The 25,658-nt window shown below is 38.4% G+C and overlaps 1 protein-coding gene across 12 annotated transcripts in view; it reads left to right on the top strand.

Moving 5' to 3' along the window:
• Positions 1-25,484, top strand: part of LOC121080394 (adenomatous polyposis coli protein-like) — a 134,275-nt gene extending 108,791 nt beyond the window's left edge. For all 12 annotated transcript variants that reach the window (XM_040578379.1, XM_040578377.1, XM_040578384.1 and 9 more), the window contains 3 exons: positions 10,745-10,861; positions 11,863-12,077; positions 12,591-25,484. In XM_040578379.1, the coding sequence (XP_040434313.1) occupies positions 10,745-10,861; positions 11,863-12,077; positions 12,591-19,146 (6,888 nt within the window). In that variant the 3' untranslated portion in view covers positions 19,147-25,484. The remainder of the gene's footprint in view (positions 1-10,744; positions 10,862-11,862; positions 12,078-12,590) is intronic.
• Positions 25,485-25,658: the final 174 nt, after the last annotated feature.

Genomic DNA, 25,658 nt, shown 5'->3' on the forward strand with positions numbered 1-25,658 from the left:
GATCCCAGTCTCCCCAGTTGCTAGCACTTGGACATAGGAGCCCCTGAGATGACAGCCCTACTTCAGTTGCTGGTACAGACCGTCTCTCATTGCACGTGCACGTGCACACACACACAGAGCTGGCCAGGACTTTCCAAGTCCCGATAGCTTTCCTCCCCCATGCTCTTGCCCTTAGAGACACACAGGAGCTCTCACACACGGAGCTGGCCCTTAGAGATTCACTCATCCCTTTGCTCCCAGGCCACTTCACCTATTCACCAGCTAGTCCAGATTGATATTTGCTAGTGCTCACACGCTCACTTGCACACCTGCACTCGCTCCTGTTACTGTCACCACAGACACGCGGGCCCTTATGACCCTCACCCAGAGAGTTAGAAAGTTAGAGTTAGAAAGGAATTTAATAAGAAGATTGGACAGACGCAGGAAGAAGATGCGTAACATAGATCAAGTGCAGGATGTAGCCAGACAAGCATACCAACCAGTAAACTATTTATATGCAACCAGCCCCTCATCCCATCGTTTCTCTATTTTCCTACACTTGTTTCTCCCAAAATCACCTAGATGTCTCCTTTTCCCCTCCTTTGGTTCCTCCTCTAAACATCCCATAATAAGTCCTGTGCAATCCTGAAATGCTCTTCCCTTGCGTCCCTTAACGTGTCCTTTACCCCAGGGCAGTAACTCCTCTCAGTCTGAAAGGTGCTTCCAAGAGCACTCACCTTGATAGGTTTCACACCTGAATAATGGGACTGATAGCTCTCCTGGGACGGCTTTGGGAGTGTCTTGGACAGGGAGTTCCTTCCTCTGAGTCCTTAATTTGGGTTCCCCTCTGCCATTTGTGCATCCCTGTGCTCCTCTGGGCTTCTGCAGATGAGCCTATGATGGGCTGCTGGCTCTTGTGATGGGCCTGGGAGGAGCTGGAGCAGGGTATTATTTGGGTACCCCACCTGCCATTGCCTCTCTGAGCTCCTTTGTGGGTGTGGAGATGAGCTTTTATCACATAACCTAACAAGGTTATACACTTTTGTTATAAATTGAGACCGCAACGGATCATAATCCAATTAAAATTTTATTAATTATAGCAAGTAGAATATGAGCAAAGACAGCGCTGGACGACAGGGGAGTCTGCGCTCCACCAACTGCCGTGCTGAGCAGTTCAAACAGTCCCTTTTTATACATCTTTACTTCCATGTTCATGAGGTAGTGGAGTCATGCTTTTGTTGTTAGGGGGGTCGTTTTCTGCCTCCTGCTGGTCTTCCTCCTTTGTCTCATTGCCCTGTTTCTGTCGGTTCCTGGACACCTGGTGGCATCCTGGACACCTGGCGGTGATCTTATCTTTTCACAAGCGGCATCCTGGACACCTGGCGGTTATCTTATCTTTTGTTGTCTAATCTTTACATTTACATATGGGCTTAACATAAATTTAAATAAACAATACCCTAGTCCATAGTTTCTTACAATCCCCCCTTTTTCTTTTTATCCTATTATTGTTTATTAGACACTGCTTTCATTCTCGGCACTGCGAAGAAACCTTTTTCCACAATCCCAACATTTATCATAACACTCACAAGGTAATACCTCACAATTACAATAGGCATAGTTCTCACGTGGCATAACGCATTCACAACAATCTTCATCCTCATTAATAGATACACTCTTATATTTTTCCCTAGACCTCGTAGTTAAAATAAGCAATTTAGCTAAGTCAAACCATTCTCTAATAAAGTGTAAAATATAGCGTAATATACAAGGCCCAAATATAAGTCCCAGAATCAATATAATAAGTGGTCCTGCTAAAGCAGACAACAAAGTGGTTAGCCAAGGTGAGATATTAAACCAGTTTTCATACCATGACCTGTCCGCCTCACGATCTTTCTTACGTTGATCTAACCTTCTCCGGAGTTCAGACATGGCGTCCTGGACTAATCCCGTATGGTCAGCAAAAGAACAACATTCTTCATTGAGAGCTACACATAACCCTCCTTTCTTTAAGAATAATAGATCTAATCCTCTTCTATTTTGCAACACTACTTCTGATAGAGACTTTACTGAAGTGGCTAAATTTTGGATAGATTGTTCTATTTTTGCTAAATCCCCATCTACAGCCATCTGCAAACTTTGTAATTCCTGACCTTTTACTAGGGAGGCTATGCCTGTACCTGCTCCAACTCCGCCCGCTATCAGCAGTGTAGCTAGGGTTACCACTGTAATTGGCTCTCGTTTTTGTCTGTTCAGGTCTCCTTCAAAGTGGCGTAACACCTCCTCAGAGGTGTGATAGATCAGACGAGGAACAATAATCACCTGTACACAAAACTGAGATTGATTAAACACGTTTAGGGATAGGCAAGGCGTTACTCCGATGTCTGAACAAACCCATTTAGCTCCTGGTGTCGGGATAGCCCATTTGTCATTTTGATTCTTGTGTTTCTCTATATTGGTGTTAGTGACTGTTCGGTTGCACAAAGACTGATACTTTTCGGGCACTGTACCTATACATTTTCCTTGACCTGTTACTAATTGAATAGTAATTCCTTGCGTATGGTTCCTCTGGTCATCCCATGGGCATTCTCGTGGGTTTGAACCATTAGACCATTGAATCCTACCTGGTTTTCCAATTGCCTCAAAATATGGTGGTCTAATATTATAACATAACCAGCATTCCTCAGTTAAATTTGGTTTGCTTTCATTAAGGGCACGATAAGAGGCTTGCATGAGATTCCATAAGGGGTCTTTAGATTCTGACAACTCTAGATCCCTGGATAAGGAGAATTCAGTCACAGTATCATTAGTTTTTTGTTTTGTTTTTTTTTTTTTTGAAAGGGAGTCTGGAGAAGGGGTTACGACAATTATGGGGGCAACCTTTTCTTCAGATGAAGTAGGTGGATTCAGAACCAGATTTGGTCCTACTGGTAAAGGATCATGAGGTATCGGTTCCTTTTTGATAAGGAAATGTCCTCCCCTATCGGTTCCTGATTCCCAAAGTCTAGCCCCCCATGTTTTTCCTATCAACCAACCTGCATCTTCTGGGTGTGTCACATTAATGTAGATTTTGTCACATGTACCCTCATTCAAAAAACCTCCATTTGTTCCATGTTTCGGTGGGTCACATCCGAAAGGACCCCACCCTACCCATAAATACTTGTCTTGGTCAACCTCCCAATCTGAGGCTACTGTTTCACAACCCCAGTAGGCACAATAATAATGTCCTGGGTAATTACAGTATCCTTTCTCATGGTTCGAACTAGGGCAAAAATAAAATCCATGTTTGTTCAGGCAGGGTTTTACTGGTATGAGATCACACAGCGCACAGAGAAAACTAGGGGCTCCTGGAGTAACTTGAGTCTGAATGGTTACTTGTCCTTCCCACCTGATTAAGGTCCATTTAAAAGGTTCATGAGGGTTTCCATTTGCTTGGGTCATTATCAATAACAAAACTAACGGTATACCAGGAAAAAGGGTGTCTGTCAATTTTGCCAATTTGAGTATATTTTTACCAGTCCTGGGGAATTTCGGCCATTGCTGCTTTTGCATCCCATTGTTCTGGTTCTTTTCTCCACAGTTTGTTCCTCCTCTGCCTTGCCCGTCGACTCGGTTGCTTCGAGCCACGAGGTGTACCATCTTCTCGGCAGCAAGGGAATTCTTCAGGAGAACAGCTGCTTTGGGCTTTCTGCCTGTTTACATAGGCTTCCTATTTTGCAGCTTTAACTAATGGGGCAAAGCAAGACACGGTTAATACTTCCCTTTGCACTTTATAGCCAAGATTTCAGCTACAAAGGGGACTGGTTCGGTGGAGTGGTAACAATAATATTGAGGGTTTATTCCTTTGGCAAAAATTTCCCACCACTCATGTGCTTCTCAAATAATTTCTTGTTTAGACTCTAATTGTTTTAATTTCTACTCAGTAAGAGTTCTTTGGATTTTCCAACACTGTGTGCAAACTCCTGTCGGAGGGTATCCGAATTCACAGTGTGTCCACCATTTATCCTGGCATACCTTACATTTAAAACAAGCAAATGGATAGCAATTGTAGTTCAAATTATTACACCTAATTCATATATCTAGAGTGCATATATTATTTGCATCAGCATATCTTCTATATTCAATATTGTGTGGTTGCATAAGTTTAGCAATTTCTTTCAACACACTTTGTACGCTTCCATATATAATAAATAATAATAATAAAAAAATAATTATAGCAAATATAAACAGCAATACACACTTTATACCAAAAGGTAATGCAGCAAAATAATCAAATAAAGTCTCTATCATAACTTTATCTTCTCAATGTTATCTTGGTGTCACCTGGTGTACTGATTACTTTCCAGTGGGGTCTCGTCACTGGGCCTTTAATGCGACTGGCATGAGTCCATCCACGCTCAGCAGTTCGGACAGCCGTTTCTGTTGTAAGCAGAACAAGATAAGGTCCCTCCCAATTGGGTTTTAGGGTTTCTTCCTTCCACACTTTAATCAATATCCAATCCCCAGGTTTAACATTGTGAATTTTTAAGTCCAACGGGGGTCGTTGCACAATCAGTCCGCGTTCCCAAAGCTTGTTACGATGTTCTGCTAATTGTAAAACATATTCATTTATCGCACGGTCTCGAATTAAAATATTTGTTTGTGGGCTTTCAATTCTATAGGGCATTCCATACACCATTTCAAATGCTGATATTCCCACATCCGCTCGGGGTCTAGTTCTGAGAATTAATAGTGCCATGGGTAGGCACTTAATCCATGATAATTTGGTCTCTATCATTAATTTAGTTAGAATAGTTTTGATTTCCCCATTCATCCTTTCAACTTTTCCCGAACTTTGTGGATGCCATGGCGTATGGTATTCCCACTTAATACCCAAGCTTTCTGTTAGATTTCTAACAATTTTTGACACAAAGTGTGTTCCTCTGTCCGAGTCGATTACTTCAGGTACTCCATATCGAGGTATAATGTGTTCAAGTAACACTTTAGTAACTTGGTTAGCAGTTGCCTTGGAGGTAGGAAAAGCCTCAACATAATGTGTTAAATGATCCACCATTACTAATAAATATTTGTAACGCCCTACCCTGGGTAGTTCAGTAAAATCCACTTGTATGTGTGAGAAAGGTCTGTATGCTGGGGAACGCCCTCCAAGAGGTTTTTGCCTCAGGTTATTTCGATTAACCTTTTGACAGGTCTCACAGGTCGCCGTGACTGCCTTTGCTATGTTATATACGCCTATACAGGCAAACTGTTGATTGAAATGATCAACTAACGCCTGGGTTCCCCAGTGTGTTTTACTATGTATTTTTGAAAATATTTCGAATGCTATGCCCTTTGGCAAAACTTCTCTCCCATCTGGCAATATGTACTTACCATCCTGTTCCTTAGCTCCCATTTGTTCTAGTTTTTCCTTTTCTGCAGACTCAAAACTCAAATTTTTACTAACAGGTATTTGTTGTATAGTTAAAATCGTACTATAATTGCCTGCAACTCGTTTTGCCTCTGTATCCGCTGCATTATTTCCCCTAACTTGGTAACTTGTACCTCGCTGGTGTCCCTTTATATGTACAACTGCTATTTTATTTGGCATTTTTAATGCCCCCAGAACTCGCTGAATTAATTCCGGGTGTATCAGTTCTTTTCCCTGTGTGTTAACGAATCCTCTTTCCTCCCATATTTTCCCAAAAGTGTGTACTACTCCGAACGCATAGCGTGAGTCTGTATATATAGTTCCATCCTTTTCCTTCAGTGACACTAATGCTTTCCACAATGCATACAGCTCACAGGCTTGAGCCGACCAGCTGGCACTCAGCGGGCCTGATTCTATTGTCTTAAATTCTCCTTTTTCCAACTTAACGATGGCATATCCGGACAATCGTTTACCTTCCATTATTCGTGATGACCCGTCTATAAATAATATTTCTCCACATTGTAGTTCTTCTTCTTCTAAGTCTGGCCTAATACGTGTCTGTTGTTCAATTGTTTGAAAACAATTATGCAATAGTTCATTACCTTCTCCTGGGTACAAAAATTCAGCGGGGTTAACTGCTCCAATAGTTTTCAAAGATAGTTTAGGGGATTCTATAAGTATTCCCTCATACTTTAATAATCGGCTATCTGTAAGCCATTTTTCTGCTTTTTGTTGTAACACTCCCCTGATGTTATGAGGCGCATATAAGACAACTTCTCCATTAAAGGTGATGCGATTCGTTTCCTCAAGTAATAAGGCAGCAGCAACAATGATTTGTAAACAACTCGGCCAACCCCTGCTCACAGGGTCCAACAGCTTTGATAAGTATGCCACCGGTTTCTTTTGTCCGGCCCATTCCTGAGTTAATACTCCGAATGCCATTCCTTCATGTATGTTAACAAATAAATGGAATGGCCGCTTTAAATCTGGGAGGCTTAAAACCGGTGCTTGACTTAGCTCCCTTTTGAGACTGGCAAACTGTTCTTGATCCTGAGGGGCCCACTTGGGTATTTTGTCTTTAGACAGTTGTTCATATAAGAATTTAACTTTAAAGCTGTAGTTCTCTATCCATTGCCTACAATACCCAAATAGCCCTAATGCCTGCCGAATTTGCCTCTTAGTGACAGGCATAGGTAATTCCAGAATTCCTTTAATGCGCTCTGGATCCAATATCTTCTTGCCGTTAAACAAATAATGCCCCAAATATTTCACTTTTTCCTCTACAAATTGTAACTTTTCTTGTGATACCCATAGGCCCTTTTGTGCAAGAAAGTTTAGGAGTCGAATGCTTTCTTTTCTTACATCCTCCTTATTATTCCCTGCTATGAGCAGATCATCTACATACTGTAACAGCACGTTTCCCGTTTGTACCTGGTATTCTTTTAAGAGCTCTTCCAGGGCCTGTCCAAACAGATTAGGGGACTCTGTGAACCCTTGGGGGAGCACGGTCCATCTCAATTGCTGTCTACGGCCTGTCTCTATGTCTTCTCATTCAAAGGCAAAATAATCACGGCATTCTTCTGCCAGTAGACAGGCCCAAAAGGCATCCTTTAAATCAGCCACACTGTACCAGGAGTTATGGGGTCCTAGCTTGCTTAGCAGTGTGTATGGATTTGCTACTACAGGGAACCGGGTGATAGTTTTTTTGTTTATTTCTCTTAAATCATGTACGAGCCGATATTTCCCATTTGGTTTCTTTACAGGCAGAATGGGGGTGTTAAAGGGTGACATACAAGGCTCTAAGATTCCTTGTGCTAACAATCGATCAATTTCTGGTTTTAATCCTCTCCGTCCTTCTAGGGATATGGGATATTGCCTTACCCTCACAGGTATGTGGGGTTCGGAAATTTGGATTTTAATCGGTGGGATTTCCAGTCTACTAATTGTGTCCGGAGAGTACCAGACATCGGGGTTAATTTGTTTTTGATCATCCACGGTCAAAGGATAAGCAGACACTGTTAGCTCTTGATTTTTCACTTTAATTTCTAATTGCAATTCAACAATTAAATCTCGTCCTAACAGATTAAATTCTGCTTCAGGGACGAGCAAGAGTTCACCCATTCCAAATTTATTTTTAGTTTCAAATACCACATTTTTGATTTTTCTTACTTTAAAGGGTTCTCCTTTTGCCCCAATTACTTGTACTTTTTCAGGGGAAACTTTACATCCCTCAGGTATTTGCTTAATAGTTGATTTTTCAGCCCCAGTGTCTACTAAAAAGGTGAACTCTTGTTTATGGGGACCTATTTTTAATTTTATCAAGGGCTCATGATGACTCCGGTCCCCTAAGATATAGAGCCCCTGACTCTCCTATTCCGTTTTCAATATTTCCTCATCCCTGATCCTTTCTCTGCAATTCTTTTTTATATGTCCCTTCTTTCCACAGTAAAAACAACATCTCTGTTCCTTCTTTACTACTACGTTCCCTTGTTTCGTTCCAGCAGATCTGTGTTCACCAGTCCGTCCTTTGCGATCCTCTCTGACCGCTGCTACCATCATTTTTACTTGTCGCTTGTTGCTCTCTTCTTCCCGCCTTACGTAGACTTTCTGAGCTTCCCTCAATAATTCATCCAACCCTCTATTCTGCCAATCTTCTAACTTTTCAATCTTCTTTCTGATATCTTCCCATGATTTTGCCACAAACTGAGTTTTGAGGAGCGCTTGCCCTAAAGGGTTGTCTGGATTTACCCCAGAGTACAGCTGAAGGGCTTTCCTCAGTCGTTCCAGCCACTCAGTAGGGCTTTCATCTTTCTTTTGCATTTCATTAAATGCTTTATTGATATTCTGGCCACGGGGTACTGCTTCCCTAATCCCCTGAATTACTATAGTTCTCAGGTCCTGCATATGAGTTCTATGCACTGGATCCTGATTATCCCAATTAGGTCTTTGTAGTGGCCATTTAATATCTGCTTGGGGCCCCTGGGCATGCTGAGCATCCCACAGTCTCATTCCTGCTCGTCTAATCATATCTCTTTCCTCGGTAGTAAATAATTGACCAAGGATAGATTGCATCTCATCCCAAGTATAAAGGTTTGGTCCCAAAAATTGATTTAATCTTTCTGCCACTCCGAGTGGGTCCTCAATTAAGTTTCCCATCTCAGTCCTTTTAAAATCTCGTAGGTCAGCCGAGTTTAGAGGCACAGAAATATATCCGATCACAGGTTGAGGTCCCCCCATGGGCATTTCTCTTAGGGGGTATATTTGAGCTGCCCCTTTTTGACTTCTAGTTACGCGTCTAGGAGGAGGGGGAGACCCTTGTTCCGACTCTGGTGGGGGAGTGGGCGCTCTGGGGACCTCTGCAGGAGCAGGAGGAGGAATGTAAGGAGGGGGGGTTAGAAGGGTTTCGTCTAACTCTTCCTTCTTTTTTCTTTGTTTAATTTTTACTTCATTCAGTGGATAAAGTCTAGCTCCTGGTCTTTCTAGCCACACTTCCGCATATTGACTCTCTTCCGGGTTAAGGGGTTTTTTATTATTAACCCAGAGGTTTAATTGCTGTCTTACCCAATCTTCTTCTGACCCATAGACTGGCCAAAAGACATTTTTAGAAATCTTCTTCCCTCCCCATATCTTAGTACAATATTCTATCACTTTCTGCTTATCTTTCCCTAGGGTTCCAGGGAAATATCTCCAATTGTCTAAGATATATGCCAGAGGGGTATTCTTAGGTACAGTGGGTACCCTTCCCATGGGAGTCGAAGGCTTGCTGCCCTTCGCCCCCATCTTCTGGAATATCCACAAACATACACTCACTCGCTCCCCTTGTTCCTGGCCCAGTCCCTCGCGGGAGATGGGAGACGCAGTACTTAAGAGTCCACACTCGCTTGGTTCAGTATATCGAACCTCTCACTCGTTATATTCCAGGAAACCCAATCCCGCCCGAACGGCAAACCTTGCGAACAAATTCGCAATATACTTACGCGTCCTGCGTCTTCGTCCAGACTCCCGTGCACAGAATTTTTATGGGATTTTACTGGTTTCTCCTTTGCTCATTATTCTAGAATTTAGGTTCGTCGGTAAGGTTGGAGTAAGCTGTTGGTCGCGGGGCCGCGAAATGTCGCGGGGCGCCTCCCCGGAGGACCAAAGCCCACTGTTCCTTATCCGAGTCACGGCACCAGAAATTGTTATAAATTGAGACCGCAACAGATCATAATCCAATTAAAATTTTATTAATTATAGCAAGTAGAATATGAGCAAAGACAGCGCTGGACGACAGGGGAGTCTGCGCTCCACCAACTGCCGTGCTGAGCAGTTCAAACAGTCCCTTTTTATACATCTTTACTTCCATGTTCATGAGGTAGTGGAGTTATGCTTTTGTTGTTAGGGGGGGTCGTTTTCTGCCTCCTGCTGGTCTTCCTCCTTTGTCTCATTGCCCTGTTTCTGTCGGTTCCTGGACACCTGGTGGCATCCTGGACACCTAGCGGTGATCTTATCTTTTCACAAGTGGCATCCTGGACACCTGGCGGTGATCGTATCTTTTCACAAGCGGCATCCTGGACACCTGGCGGTTATCTTATCTTTTGTTGTCTAATCTTTACATTTACATATGGGCTTAACATAAATTTAAATAAACAATACCCTAGTCCATAGTTTCTTACACTTTTGTGACAATGAAAACATCCATAGATAACAGTATTCTATCAAATATATTTTTATGAGGGATATACATGCTTACAGCTGCCCATAAATGGATGGAGTTAAATATTTAATGACTGTCCACTGTCTTGACAGTTGCACTTTGCTTTGAAGCATCTCAGTCTAGCTGCTGCCAAGGACAAGAACCTAGGCTGAATGGCTACCCATCTTTGACAGATAACTATTCTGATTATAAAAGACACAGTATTCAAAAAGCTTGATAAACATTAATAAAGGTAATCATACTATACCTCTGAGGGACAGGTTAGTATGATTGTCCTGTTTTACAAGTTGAAATGCTGAGGGAAAAGATTATATAACTCTCTCCTGAGACTGCATAATAAGTATATACAGCAGACATCAGAGTAGACCACAAATCTGGTTTTGGTCCAATTATTCAGCCAGTGTGGAAAGCAGGGAACCTGCTTTGAAATCTTTATTTTATACACAAAAGCCAGTACTTTTGATCAAACTTCATACTGAAATCTTAGGACAGTCTAGCGAGCAATAGAACAAAAAGTGAATTTCAGCAAAAAAGGTAGTTCAACAGCTGAACATTGCCACTGTTAATGAATTCTATAGTGTTCCAGAAATCCAGGAGGTAATGCTGATAACCTGCTAAAGGAGTAGCTATTTTGAGATATGTTATTTTTCTTTCATGTTTTGCAGGTCATTGCAAGCGTTTTGAGGAACTTGTCCTGGCGAGCAGATGTAAACAGTAAAAAGACTCTACGTGAAGTTGGAAGTGTAAAAGCATTGATGGAATGTGCTTTAGAAGTTAAGAAGGTATCATATATAAATGATTGTGAGATAAATTTTTGAGATATTGCATTAATTTTACACAAAATACAAATATTGTTATCATTTTTGACATAAGCAGTTTAGTCAAATATTTGCAGTGTTTCAGGTACTTTCCTTTGAAGAAGAGAATTGCTTTGGGTTAACTGGACATCAGATCACAATGTAGCAATGACATCTGAGAACTACTAGTGTTTCTATAATTTTATTTAGAAGGGTTGATAGCTTTCACTCTTCATTTTCATGAGCTGTGCTGTTCCAGTACCCTTTTTTATAATTTTACAGTTTTAATAAAACCATCTTCTGATTTTGTGAATTTGTCATTCTAGAGATGTCTACTTGATATCCCAATGGGATTATATTCCATCCCAGTGTCCCCTGCCAGCTAATCAAACTTTTTACTGTTATGGCAGCTGACAAGTATTATGGTGCATATGTTTGAAACTTTCTATCAAGCAATAGCAAATCCATAGCTGAGGAAAGGAGAGAGAAAAACAAACAAAATAGTTATGTGTGCACTGCTGCTTGCATCTAGATTATCAACACAGAAAGCAGAGCCTGAAACACACTTAATTCTCAGTTGTGAAGAAAAGGTAGAGAAATAGTGGCATATGCAGTAAAACAGAAAGCAAAGCACTGGTCATCAACATACAACACAGTAGAGATTTCATGCCAATCAAAAATCAAATTCTGCAGTGAGCTGAAAAGAAGCTAAATTCCATGGGCAATGAATTTTGTTATTTGCAAATCTGGATTAGAATAAGTGAGACAGTTTGTGTCTCTGAGCTGTATTTTTAGACTGTGTGCAGGTTCAGCAGGAATTATTTCTTCAGTTATTCTTGGTTCACAATTTCAAAGCTATCTTTGCCACCATGAGAGCTAGAAAAACAAGTTTGTCACTACCTCCTTGAAGCTAACTTACATACTTCTGAGGGCTTATGATCAACAGTTGAAAACTCTCTAATTCTGTCATTTTATTATTTTCCTAGGAATCCACCCTAAAAAGTGTTTTGAGTGCCTTATGGAATTTGTCAGCACACTGTACTGAGAACAAAGGTGATATATGTGCTGTTGATGGTGCTCTTGCATTTCTAGTTGGTACACTGACATACCGGAGCCAAGCAAACACTTTAGCTATCATAGAAAGTGGAGGAGGAATATTAAGAAATGTTTCTAGTTTAATTGCTACTAATGAGGACCACAGGTGAATATACATTCTATTTTTCTGAGAATCAGTAATGGTACTACAAGTATATTTAATAGTTTATATGACTAAGTCTTAATATGAATTCATGTTTTAAGTATAGTAATTAAGCATTCATTTTTAAATGGATTTGATAAGGCAAGTATTTAATTCATATAACAAGAATATGCAAAAGGATTAATATATCTGCTGATTGTTAAATAATAAATTGTACTAAAAGCTTTTCCTGGAAAGAGGGAGGAAATTCATAAGTTATTATCAGCCATAGGAAACCAACCTGGAATGGTTTATATGGAGATAGTGTGGGAGCAAACTGTTCATATTTGTATAAATTTGATTAAGATTCAGATGAAAACTTGAGGAAAGAATAAGATAAATTTGCACTGAATAATTCATTATTATCCTTACTATGGATTAAAATTGCCTATAGCATAATAGGGTTTTGTTTTGCTTTGTCTCTTATCCTTTTGAAATGCCACTTACTGATTTTTGTTTTCAATCACTCAATGCCAGGCAAATCTTGCGAGAGAACAGCTGCTTACAAACCTTGTTACAGCATTTGAAGTCACACAGTTTGACAATAGTCAGTAATGCATGTGGGACCCTGTGGAATCTTTCTGCACGAAATGCAAAAGATCAGGAGGCACTGTGGGACATGGGAGCAGTGAGCATGCTCAAAAATCTCATTCACTCAAAACACAAAATGATAGCAATGGGCAGTGCTGCAGCTCTAAGAAACCTGATGGCAAATAGGCCAGCAAAATATAAGGATGCCAACATTATGTCTCCAGGATCAAGCTTACCATCTCTTTATGTTAGAAAACAAAAGGCACTGGAAGCAGAATTAGATGCTCAGCATTTATCAGAGACTTTTGAAAACATAGATAATTTAAGCCCAAAAGCATCTCACCATAATAAGCAGAGACATAAGCAAAATATATACAATGAGTATGTTTTGGATTCCAGTCGACATGATGATGGGATTTGCAGATCAGAGACTTTTAATACTAGTCATATGACTGTGCTTTCACCATATTTAAATGCTACAGTATTGCCTGGCTCCTCTTCCTATAGTAGAGGAAACATAGAAAACTCTCGATCTGAGAAAGACAGAAGCCTCAATAGGGATGTAGCAGTAGGTTTAAATAGCTATCATCAAGCTACAGAGAATACTGGGAACTCCTCTAAGAGAATAGGAATGCAGATTACTGCTGCAGCTCAGATTGCCAAAGTTATGGAAGAAGTAACAAGCATGCATATTCCACAAGAAGACAGAAGTTCTTGTTCCACTTCTGAAATGCACTGTTTGACAGAAGACAGAAATGTCCAAAGAAAAACAGCTGCTGCCCATACTCACTCGAATACATACTTTCCTAAATCTGAGAATTCAAACGGGACGTGTCCTATGCTTTATACAACAATGGAATACAAGAGAGCTTCAAATGATAGTTTAAATAGTGTCAGCAGCAGTGATGGCTATGGTAAAAGAGGTCAAATGAAACCTTCCATTGAATCTTACTCGGAAGATGATGAAAGTAAATTTCGTAGTTATGGTCAATACCCAGCTGACTTGGCACATAAGATACATAGTGCAAATCATATGGATGACAATGATGAAGAGCTAGACACTCCTATTAATTATAGTCTTAAATATTCAGATGAAGAGTTAAGTTCTGGAAGGCAAAGTCCCTCTCAGAATGAAAGATGGGCAAGGCCTAAGCATATAATAGAAGATGAAATAAAGCAAAATGAACAAAGGCAGTTAAGGAGCAAAGATGCAACTTATTCCGTGTACACTGAAAGCGGAGATGATAAGTGCATGAAATACCAGTCACCTTTTGGACAGCAAGAATGTGTTTCTTCTTTTAGATCAAGAGGATCCAATGGTGCAGAGCAGAGCAGAGTAGGCTCAATGCTTGGAATGAATCAAAAAGTAAACCAGTCCTTGTGCCAGGCTGATGATTATGACAATGATAAGCCAACCAACTATAGTGAATACTACTCTAAGGAGGAACAACACAAAGGGGAAGAAGACAGACCAACTAATTATGGCATAAAGTACAATAAAGAGGAACATCTTGTTGATCAGCCTATTGATTATAGTCTAAAATATTCAACAGAAGTTCCTCTCTCTTCTCAGAAGCCATCTTTTACTTTTTCAAACAGTTCATCAGTGCAAAGCACTAAAACTGACCATATTTCCTTAAGTTGTGAGAACATATCAACCCCTTCAGGTAGTTCAGAGAGACAGAATCAGCTTCACCCAAATTCTGCACAGAATAGAAGCAGTCATGCTCAAAAGACTGCCTCCTGTAAGACTTCCTCTATTAATCAGGAAACTATACAAACTTATTGTGTGGAAGATACACCAATATGTTTTTCAAGGTGTAGCTCTTTGTCATCTTTGTCATCAGCTGAAGATGAAATAGGATGTGATCAACCCACACATGTGACAGATGCTAATAACACATTACAGATAGCAGAACTAAAGGAAAACAGTGGGATTCTGTCTACAGAAGGTGCAGTAAGTGAAGTTGCATCAGCATCTCAGCACATCAGAACAAAATCTAGTAGACTTCAGACTCCTAGTTTATCTCCTTCTGACTCTTCTAGACATAAAGCTGTTGAATTTTCTTCTGGTGCCAAATCTCCCTCAAAGAGTGGTACACACACTCCTAAAAGTCCACCAGAACATTATGTGCAGGAAACCCCACTCATGTTTAGCAGATGTACTTCTGTAAGTTCCCTGGATAGTTTTGAAAGCCGTTCAATTGCTAGTTCAGTTCAAAGTGAGCCTTGCAGTGGAATGGTAAGTGGAATTATAAGTCCCAGTGATCTTCCAGACAGCCCTGGACAAACAATGCCTCCAAGCAGAAGTAAAACTCCAACCCCTGCTCAAGGAGCTCAAGTAAAGAAGGAAGTAGCTAAAGGCAAAGTACCTAATGCAGAAAAGAGAGAGTCTGGTCCTAGACAGGTAGCTATAAATGAAGCTGTTCAAAGAGTTCAGGTACTGCCAGATGCTGATACGTTATTACATTTTGCCACAGAAAGTACACCGGATGGATTTTCTTGCTCTTCCAGCCTAAGTGGTCTGAGTCTTGATGAACCATTTATACAGAAAGATGTAGAGTTAAGAATAATGCCTCCTGTACATGAAAATGAACATGGAAATGAAGCAGAACCTGAACAGCCAGATGATACAAAGGATAACCAAGAGAAGAAAGCGGAGAAGCCTACTGAAGCAGAAAAAGACATTATGGATGATTCTGATGATGATATTGTTATATTGGAAGAATGTATTATTTCTGCAATGCCAACAAAATCTTCACATAAAGCCAAAAAGCCTTCTCAAGCATCTGCTTCAAAAATGCCTCCTCCTGTAACCAGAAAGCCAAGCCAACTGCTAGTTTACAAACTTTTGCCTTCACAAACTGGATTGCAGTCCCAAAAGCGTGTGAGTTTTACACCTGGATATGATATGCCATGGGTATACTTTGTTGAGGATACACCAATAAATTTTTCAACAGCTACATCTTTGAGTGACCTCAAAATAGAGTCACTACCGAATGAGTTGGCCAATGTAGAGAACGTGGGTACAGGGGCAGAGTCAGAGGAGTTTGAAAAGAGAGACACCATTCCTACAGAAGGTATAAGTACAGATAACTCTCAGAGAGCAAAAAGCTCAACTAAGACTGCCCCAGGACTGGATGATGACAAAACAGAAGAGGGTGATATTCTGGCCGAATGTATTAATTCGGCTATGCCAAAAGGAAAAAGTCACAAATCTTTCAGAGTGAAGAAGGTAATAGATCAAATCCAACAAGCATCTTTATCTGTAAGTAACACAAATCAGTCAGAACATGATAAAAAGGAGCCAATGTCACCAGTAAATCCCATTCCCCAAAATAATGAATATAGAGCACATGTAAGAAAAAACACAGAGCCTAAAAGCTATATTAATAATGAAAGAAGCTATTCAGAGAACACAGACACAAAGAAACAGAATCTTAAAAATAATTCAAGATATTTTAATGACAAACTTCCAAATAATGAAGAGCATGTAAAAGGAAACTTTGCATTTGATTCCCCTCATCATTACACACCTATTGAGGGAACTCCTTATTGTTTTTCACGGAATGATTCTCTAAGTTCTTTAGATTTTGATGATTATGATGATGTTGACCTTTCAAGGGAGAATGCAGAATTGCAAAAAAGAAAAGCAAAGGAAACAGAAACTGAAGACTACACTAATACAGAACAATCTTCAAATCAGCAACCAAGTAATAGGACACAAGTTTGTCAAAAATACCTGACAGACAGAAGCCAGCCTAAAACTTTCTCTCAGTCAACTAAAGATATTCCAGATAGAGGAACAGCTGTAGATGAGAAAATGCAGGATTTTGCTATTGAAAACACACCTGTAATTTTTTCTTGCAATTCATCTCTTAGTTCCCTCAGTGATATTGATCAAGAAAACAACAACAAAGAAAGTGAACGTGCAAAACAAACTGAGGGTCCTGATTCACAGATAGAATCAAATAGACCACAGACTTCTAGTTATGCACCTAAATCATTTATTGTTGAAGATACTCCTGTATGTTTCTCTAGAAACAGCTCTCTCAGTTCTCTTAGTATTGACTCAGAAGATGATCTGTTGCAGGAATGCATTAGTTCAGCTATGCCTAAAAAGAAAAAACCCTCAAAAGTAAAGAGTGAAAGTGAAAAAAATAATTCCAGAAATATGGGTGATGTATTGGCAGAAGATTTATCACTGGATTTGAGAGAGAGAGGGAGGACAGATTCAGAACATGGTTTCTCACCTGATTCAGAGAACTTTGATTGGAAAGCTATACAAGAAGGTGCGAATTCTATAGTTAGTAGCTTGCATCAAGCTGCAGCTGCTATATCACTGACTAGACAAGCTTCATCAGACTCTGACTCTATCCTTTCATTAAAATCTGGTATTTTTCTAGGGTCACCATTTCATCTTACCCCAGACCAAGAAGAAAAGCCTTTTACTAGTAATAAAGGTCCAAGAATTCTTAAGCCAGGGGAGAAGAGTACATTGGAGTATAAAAAAGTAGAATCTGAAAATAAGGGAATCAAAGGAGGAAAAAAAGTATACAAAAGTATAATTACAGGAAAAGTTTGCTCTAATTCAAAAGTTTCAAGCCAGTTAAGGCAACCACAGCAAACAAATATGACTTCAATTTCACGTGGTAGGACAATGATTCATATTCCAGGAGTTCGAAATAGTTCCTCAAGTACTAGTCCTGTTACCAAAAAAGGTCCCCCTCTAAAAAATACAAACTCCAAGAGTCCCAGTGGAGGCCAAAATTCTGTTAGTTCTCCAAGAGGAGTCAATTCATCAGTGAAAATTGAGTCAGCTCCTATAACTAGACAACCATCTCAACAAAGCAGGTCAAGTAAAAGACCTTCTAGATCAGGATCTAGAGACTCTACTCCTTCTAGACCTCAACAGCAGCCATTAAGCAGGCCTCTGCAATCTCCAGGCCAAAACTCAATTTCCCCAGGAAGAAATGGTATAAGTCCTCCCAACAAACTGTCTCATTTGCCAATGACATCATCCTCTAATACAGCTTCAACTAAATCTTCAAGTTCAGGAAGAATGTTATATACAGCACCAGGCAGGCAGTTGAGCCAGCAAAACCTTACAAAGCAAACTGCCTTACCTAAGAGTACCAGTGGCATTCCCAGAAGTGAGTCTGCTTCAAAAGGATTAAACCAAATTCTCAATAGTGGTGGATCAAACAAAAAGGCTGAACTATCCAGAATGTCATCCGCAAAATCCAGTGGGAGTGAATCTGACAGATCTGAAAGACCTGTTCTGGTTCGTCAGTCAACTTTTATTAAAGAAACTTCAAGTCCAACTCTAAGACAGAAATTCAAAGAGTCTGCTTCATATGAATTTCTGTCTCCTTACAGGCCAGGGTCTCCCACTAGATCCCAAATACAGACTCCAGTTTTAAGTCCATCTCTTCGCAATATGTCTTTATCCACTCATTTAACTGCCCAGACTAGCAGTTGGCAAAATTTACCCCCTAATCTGAGTCCTTCTGTAGAATATGATGGGAGACCAACAAAACATCATGACATAGCTCATTCTCATTCTGAAAGTCCATCTAGATTGCCAATCAATAGATTGGGAACATGGAAGCGTGAACATAGTAAGCATTCCTCATCACTTCCTCGTGTAAGCACTTGGCGAAGATCCGGAAGTTCTTCCTCAGTTCTGTCAGCTTCTTCAGAATCCAGTGAAAAGACGAAAAGTGAAGATGAAAAGCAACATGAAAGTTCTGTTTCTAGACACAAACAAAGTAATGAAAGTCAAGCACCAGCAAAAGCTACTTGGAGAAAAATAGAAGAAAATGAAATTCCTCAAATAATGAATGAGCCTAAGTATTCTTCCGCAGGTGCAACAAATGACACTGATTCCAAAACTCTAATTTATCAGATGGCACCAGCTGTCTCTAAGACAGAGGATGTGTGGGTGAGGATAGAGGACTGCCCTATTAATAAACCTCGATCTGGAAGATCCCCAACTGGAAATACTCCCCCTGTTATTGACAGTGTTTCAGAGAAAGGGAGTGTGAATAATAAAGATTCTAAAGAGATTACTGAAAAACAAAATCCAGAGAATGGAAATGTTCCTGTTCATACCATTGGTTTAGAAAATTGTCCAAACTCTTTCTTTCAGATAGACAGTCCAGACAAGAAAGGAACAGAAGCAAAACCTGGACAGAATAATCCTGTTCCTGCACCAGAAAATAATGAAAGTACTGTTAATGAGCATACACCATTCAGTTCCAGTAGCTCAAGCAAACATAACTCCCCCAGTGGTACTGTTGCAGCAAGAGTGACTCCTTTCAACTACAGTCCAAGTCCCAGGAAGAGTAGTGTGGACAACAGTTCTGCTCGGCCATCACAAATACCAACACCAATAAATAACAGCACAAAGAAACACGATTCAAAGACTGAAAATACAGACTCCAGTGAAACTCAGAGTTCTAAACGTCATTCTGGCTCTTACCTGGTGACTTCTGTTTAAGTACATAAAAAATCAATGCAATTAATGTATTATATACAGCAGCTATTTAGAAATTTTGTTTCAAATGAAATTTTAAAAGACTGGGTGTTGGCTTTATTGGTTATTTTTATCTTTTGTAAATAGTTTTGTTTCTTGTTAGAGGGTCCTTGTTGTGGAAGCCATATTTGATAGTATACTTTGTCTTCACTGGTAATATTTTGCAGGAATGCCTAATTGACAGCTTGGAATAAAATTGCTAATGCAATTATATTTGTACAGTATGTTTATTATATTTAATTAGCATTCCATCCCATAATCCTTTAAACATTGCTTGTCTTGAAATCATGAGCGTTACAGATAGAGATGATACAGTCATATTGCTTTATCAATTGTTTACAGATTACAGACTGACTAAACTATATCAGGGAAGAATTGGTATTATTTATGCAAAAAATTAACTTAGTTTTAGTATTTGTGAGTCTTTCTAACACAAAAATTAATCATGTGGCTGTGAAATTCACAGTGCTATGGTTTCTGCTGAACAAGCTTTCCCAGCCTGCTTTTATGCATGAATAGAACTGATGGTTCATTTTCTGAAGTAACGATTAACATTTCTGTGGTCACATAATGTGCATAGATAAATATGGTGTAACAATTTACACTTTCTTTGTGCTCCACAAAAAAATGGACAACTGTGTAACTATAAAACCTTGAACAAAATTATTTTACCTGAACTAGATTTTATCTTAAAGTAAGTAGAATTTTTTTGCTATGCTGTAACTTGTTATATATTCTGGTACTTGAGGTGAAGTGGCTGCTCTTCTATTAATGAGACATGGGTGATGTCTCAACAGAGACTAAAATGAACATTTCAGAATAAATTATTACTATATGTAAATTGTATGTGTTACTTATGCATTACATAAACCCACGGTATTTTATTTTGAGATGTCACCTTATAATGTGTTGTATAATGCACTTACACTTAAGGCCTGATCCAGCAGAATCTTGCATCTCCAATATTCACTCTTCTTTATCATTGACAAATGGCTGTTGTAGGATGCTTATAACCACTGCAGGATCAGACCCTAGATCTTCTGTACTATATTTGTAATTGAGACAGTTTCACACATCTCAGGTGCATAATAAAGCTAAAAGCAGGGTATTTCAAGAAGCCAAGCAATATAATCATGTTCATGACTGCAAACCTAAAACAATATTGGATTATTTTAAAAAAATAATATTTTGTTTTATAAATATTAATTTTAATTGGGGAAAATAATGTAGAAAGTGAAATAGTGACTACAAGATGAAACTTTAATTCTATTTGAAATCTTAATGTATTATTTATTTAAATATGATCAAGGGAAAGTATTGCAAAAATCCTACAACAAGAAATTTGTTATCATACTAGAAAAAGTTTTATATGGAAAGCAGGACATTTTCTGACTCAAGCCTTTCTGTTGTGAATATGGTTTGTGCTAAAATCTTTAAAAATATAGCCTGAATTTAGATGAGATTTGGTTCAAGGTTGAAAGGCTTAGGAGAGTACATAACATTTGCTATTTTGTGCATGATTGAATGAACCATAAAATGGTATCTCAGTTTTGTTGTATCTTTACTTGACTATTCTAAAGTTAGCATTATAAATAATTGGTAATCAGGATTCAAAATGACCTGATTTCAGGAAGCCCTGAAATAGAGCAATTTAACTTTATGGTATCTTTAACGCAGTTGCAGACTGTATCACAGCAGTGGCTTTTGTACTTCATATGATATTGAAATTAATCTATTTTTATCTTAAATTCAGCATATATCATGTACTGTGTATGACCAGAAATGAGATACTATCAGCAGACAGAAATCAATTTAGATTAGTTTAAAAGCCAATACCAAAATATCTTTTGGGAAGAGGTGGTATCTTATTTGCTCTTTTGTTCTTTGTCTCCCGTCACATTTGCTTATAGACGTACCATACTTCTGTATCATCTGGTGAATCTGTAAATAAACAGCACTCCTCATGTTATCTTTTAAAATATTTTCTATATAGTGGTCCTCACAAAACCTTTGATATGAATGTTACTGTCCTTTTAAAGATGAAATAGAGACAGAGAGACATTATGCGATTTGTTCAAAAGGCAAGACTTTGCATTGGAGTATAATACAGAACACCATCCCCATGTTTTTCTTATAAATGATATGATATTTTTTGTGTGCTGGGTTTTTCAATTATTAATTTGAAGATATACCACATAATTCAGGATTGTCAGTTGACATCAGCTTTACATCTACATTCTGTTGATTTAAGAGTTTAAAGTTAAACTGAATCTATATAAAGAAATTCTGATTTCAGTTTTATATCTAAATAATTCTATGTGTATCAAACACCAGAATGTCTTTGAAAATTATAATGGCTTCTCTAGGTAGTCTTGGAGGTACTTCATGATCATTATAATTGGGAAGTTTCTTTTAATATCCTCATAACTAGCCTATATTTGTAGCAAAGATAGGTAAGATAAACTTTCCAACTATAAGGGTAGTGAAACACTAAAATATGCTTCCCATGGGAGTTGTTAAATTTTCATTATAGAAGTTTTAAGAAGTTTAGTAAACATCTCTCAGGGATGGACTTTAGTATATTTCATATTGCCTGTATGCAGAAAGATGGGCTTAGGTGACCTTTTGAAATCCCTTCCAGACCTTCATTTCTCTGATTCTATATCTAAAATACTTAGTACCCATTAAGAACCTTTTTGAATATTTAAGAACATCCATGATGTTTGATTTATGTTAGTGATTAGGATACAAAGTTATGTTCTAAGTTTAACTATACAAATGAATGCTGAAAAAACAAAATCAGAAAAATTGAAAATGGCTGTAATATATTTGATTCTTGGATTTTGTTAATGATGCCTAAGATTAATGGTAGCCATATTTGGTTTATGCTGCTAAAGATTTACTCTTCTTCCTTGGTTTTATTTCTATGAAGTCACCACAGCAGGTAACAGGACATTATTTATGTCAAGGCAAAAGGAGGAAAAACAAGGAGCTAAGGAAACCAAGACTCGTTTTGCTGTTCTTCTGAGATGCACAGCCTTTATTTCTCTAGATTTTGGCAGAACTTTTGTGATTTGTATGTAGACCTTTAGTTGTCCTTAACCATTTCCAGTACTTATCAAACTTGTGCTTGAAATCAGTTTACACTGAAAATATATTCATAATACTGATTTCAGACTGAAAGCTTTGTCCTCCTGTTGTGAAAACTGGAAACCTGACCTCCCCACAAATTCTAATTAGTTCATTGTTTTAAATGTACATTCATTTTAGTTTCTCTGTGGAAGTATGCCATAGTAAAATTATTGATTCATTTCCGTGAAAGCTCTTCTGACTAAATATTGCAGATATGAAAAGGGAGCTAAACTATTTATATTTTTCATGTGCAATTCTCTATAAGAATATTTCTCCTTATGAAAGCTTAAAGATAATTCTCAAAACTCTTTGTCAGAGATGCCAGTTTAGATGACAGGATTTCCTGACATGACTGGAATATTGTTTAAAGCAAGACTTGTCTTAAGAATACAAATATAGTTTATACTGTATTCTTCAATGTGGACTATCTCTGATGGCTTTGGGGAAGTTAGTTGTGTCCTGGGCAAAGGGGAGAAAAGGAAATTGATAATTTCAGAGACTGTCAGCCATAATTCCCTAGGGATATACTTTCATATCTTCCCCGATAAACTGCAAAAGTTGCATAGAAAGGAGAATAACATTTGTCTGCAAATTAATGAGATTTTATTTAGAAAGTATACCAGTAGGCCATGAAACTGAAAAAACTTATGTATGCTAATTTGACAGCTGAATTCCTTGATCTTCACTTCAAAATATTTCCTAGCTGTCCATCTGTTTGTGTCCCCAGTTAGAGGTAAGAGAAATTTGGATTACCAAGAAGATAATGAACAGTTTATTAATATATGTCTTCATTCTTTTTTAAGGGTAAAGACTGCATGTTATTTCTGAACTGAAGTAAGGAGAAATTTCCTTCTCCCTTCTCATGCTCCTGGCTGTTTCTGCAGTCTGGCACTCGTCTGTCCCTTCAGTGGGCCAATTCAACTCTTACCTGGCAGAATTGGCAGGGTAAAAATATTAGTGCTGCTTTAGTGCATTGAATAGGATCAGTGCAAGGTCAGGCAAAGTGCTGCCTGAGCCAGCAGAAAGGAGAAGGTTGCAAACAGCTAGCACTGGTGGGAGGAGAGGGTGGGATAGCTTCCTTTATGGGTGGTGAGTGTTATATTGGATCAAACCATTACATGAAATTTTAAACTGGTATGCCAAGTTTCAGAACTCTTCTTTGCCCTTTCTGAGACAGAAAAATGGATTAAAGTTTTGGACTCCAACTGTTGTTCACTCTGAACTGCCTAATAGCTTTAAGCACTTTATGTTTAAACGTATTATGTTCCAGACAAGTCATTATGCTGGAAACTCTAACAAGTTTCTGCAGAAGTATTATGTTAGTCTATAGTTGGTGTTCATAGAAAATAATTTTTTCTTCATCAAAACTTTCCAAAGAACCAATTTTTCTACCATATATAAACTTCTGGATGACAGATTTCAAATTTTGAATATTGCATCCAATAAAAAGATTTACTGCAACTAGTTTTCTCAAAGAGTCTTGAAGGAGGAAAAACATATCCCTTCCCTAATGAAGACAGTACTACTTGAAAGGATGATTTGGAAAATGTTTAGGTGAACTCTTAGAAGCTCTTGTATTCTGTTTTTACTAGATGCCTCAATTTTTTTTCTCACCTAACTCTCATTAACTAATATGAACACCCATAAGACTGTCTCTAAAATCCCATGTAGACATCTACCTAAACATAATCTCATACACCTACTGTAATGTCTTGCAGTTTCATCCACCTGACAGCTTTGTTCTTGATGAGATGTGTGATCTAGATAAAGCTGTGAATTAGAAGTGAATTGTCAGTCAATAAGCAGCCTGACTTCCTCCACATGCTTACAACTTTGAGGACTTTCTTGATACCAAATCACCCAAATGTGTTCACTCTTCCACAGCCATCTCCTTTGCACTTTTAAGTATAACCAGAAAAGGTGCTAATGCTTTTTTTTAATTTCAAATCACATTAGAAACTTCATCCCTGCTTCATAGTTTCCTGTATGCAGAATAACAGATTGTATCTGTAAATATGTTTATAGAGAATGTTAATGTAGTTAAGGTTGAGGTTTTGGTCAAAGTGGTAAGTTGGTTGGTTATGTGTTGTGTTTGGTTACATATTGGAAGTGCAAGGGAATTTGGTGTGGAGTTGAAGAGCTAAAGAATTTACAGTACTGTAGGTGTTTGAATGGATTGATAATGTCCAGATGAATATAAGGTATGGTTTTAATAACTAGGTTTTCTGCTGTCAACTTTCAGTCTACCAGATGTGCTGTTTACTTATTGGAAGACTGGGTAATGCTTCCCTAGAAAAGTTTTGCAAATAATCTATTTCTCATGAAATTTCCAAACAGTTCTGGGTTTATGTATTTATGAATTTCTGTCACTTCAGGATTTGAGGAAACTATTCTAATTTTGCTGTTTGTGCAAGCATCCTTTGACTGAGTGGCTGTGGAATTGCAATTAGGATATTATGAAGATTTAGAGGGAGCTTGTTCACTCAGTGAAATGCACTTCTGTTCAGAGTACAAGCCTAAGACCTACATACAAACTGAATATCACTTATACTCTACTTTTTGGTGGGATTTAAGATGCATAAAGCTTGTGCTGGTTCTCTGCAAATAATTAAATCATTCTCTTCTGAGTTTGGATGCATTTTCCCACCTGTAAATATTGTTTCTCTCTAACAACTTGGCCCACAATTCTTTCCTTTGTTTTTTTTTTGTTTGCTTCTGCCTGATACACATTACTGTTTATATCCTAACTCTGTAATTAATTCTTCTTTCAACTATTATAATGTATTTTGTTTCACAGTATACTAATACTGAATTTAGTCTTGCTATGCATAACTTATTACTTGTAGTGTTATATAAAATTTCGTCTTGATTGCACCTTGTCATTCTTTTCTTAGTTACTACTAGAAGTTATGTGTTCTTTTGCTGTATTCATATACAATTTAATTTAAAAGGAAGTTGCTGTTAAAGTACTTTAGGCAATGATAGAGCGTATCAGAACCAATGTCTTAAAAACCTATTCCATTTCATTTTGGTGGTAGTCACATGTTTCATATAAACAAAAAGTGGAAAAAAGACAGAGAGAGACATAGAACTCACCAGTAGAGCGGTCTATTCTCTTGGATGTTTTGTTTTAAAATGAACTAACAGAATAAAATCTAGTTCCAACATGATGTAAGTCCATAATCTGTCTTCATTATTTACAAGAGGTTCACAAGAGATCTTGTTTCATTATGACTTTTAAGCACAGTAGAGACTTAGTTAACTCCTAAGTCTTTCTTTACATAATGAATGCAATTCCTTAGTCCCTAATTAGAGACTATTAAGGGATCTAGATTAGTTGGATT

The sequence above is a fragment of the Falco naumanni genome, chromosome W, assembly GCF_017639655.2.
Source record: "Falco naumanni isolate bFalNau1 chromosome W, bFalNau1.pat, whole genome shotgun sequence".
NCBI lineage: Eukaryota > Metazoa > Chordata > Aves > Falconiformes > Falconidae > Falco > Falco naumanni.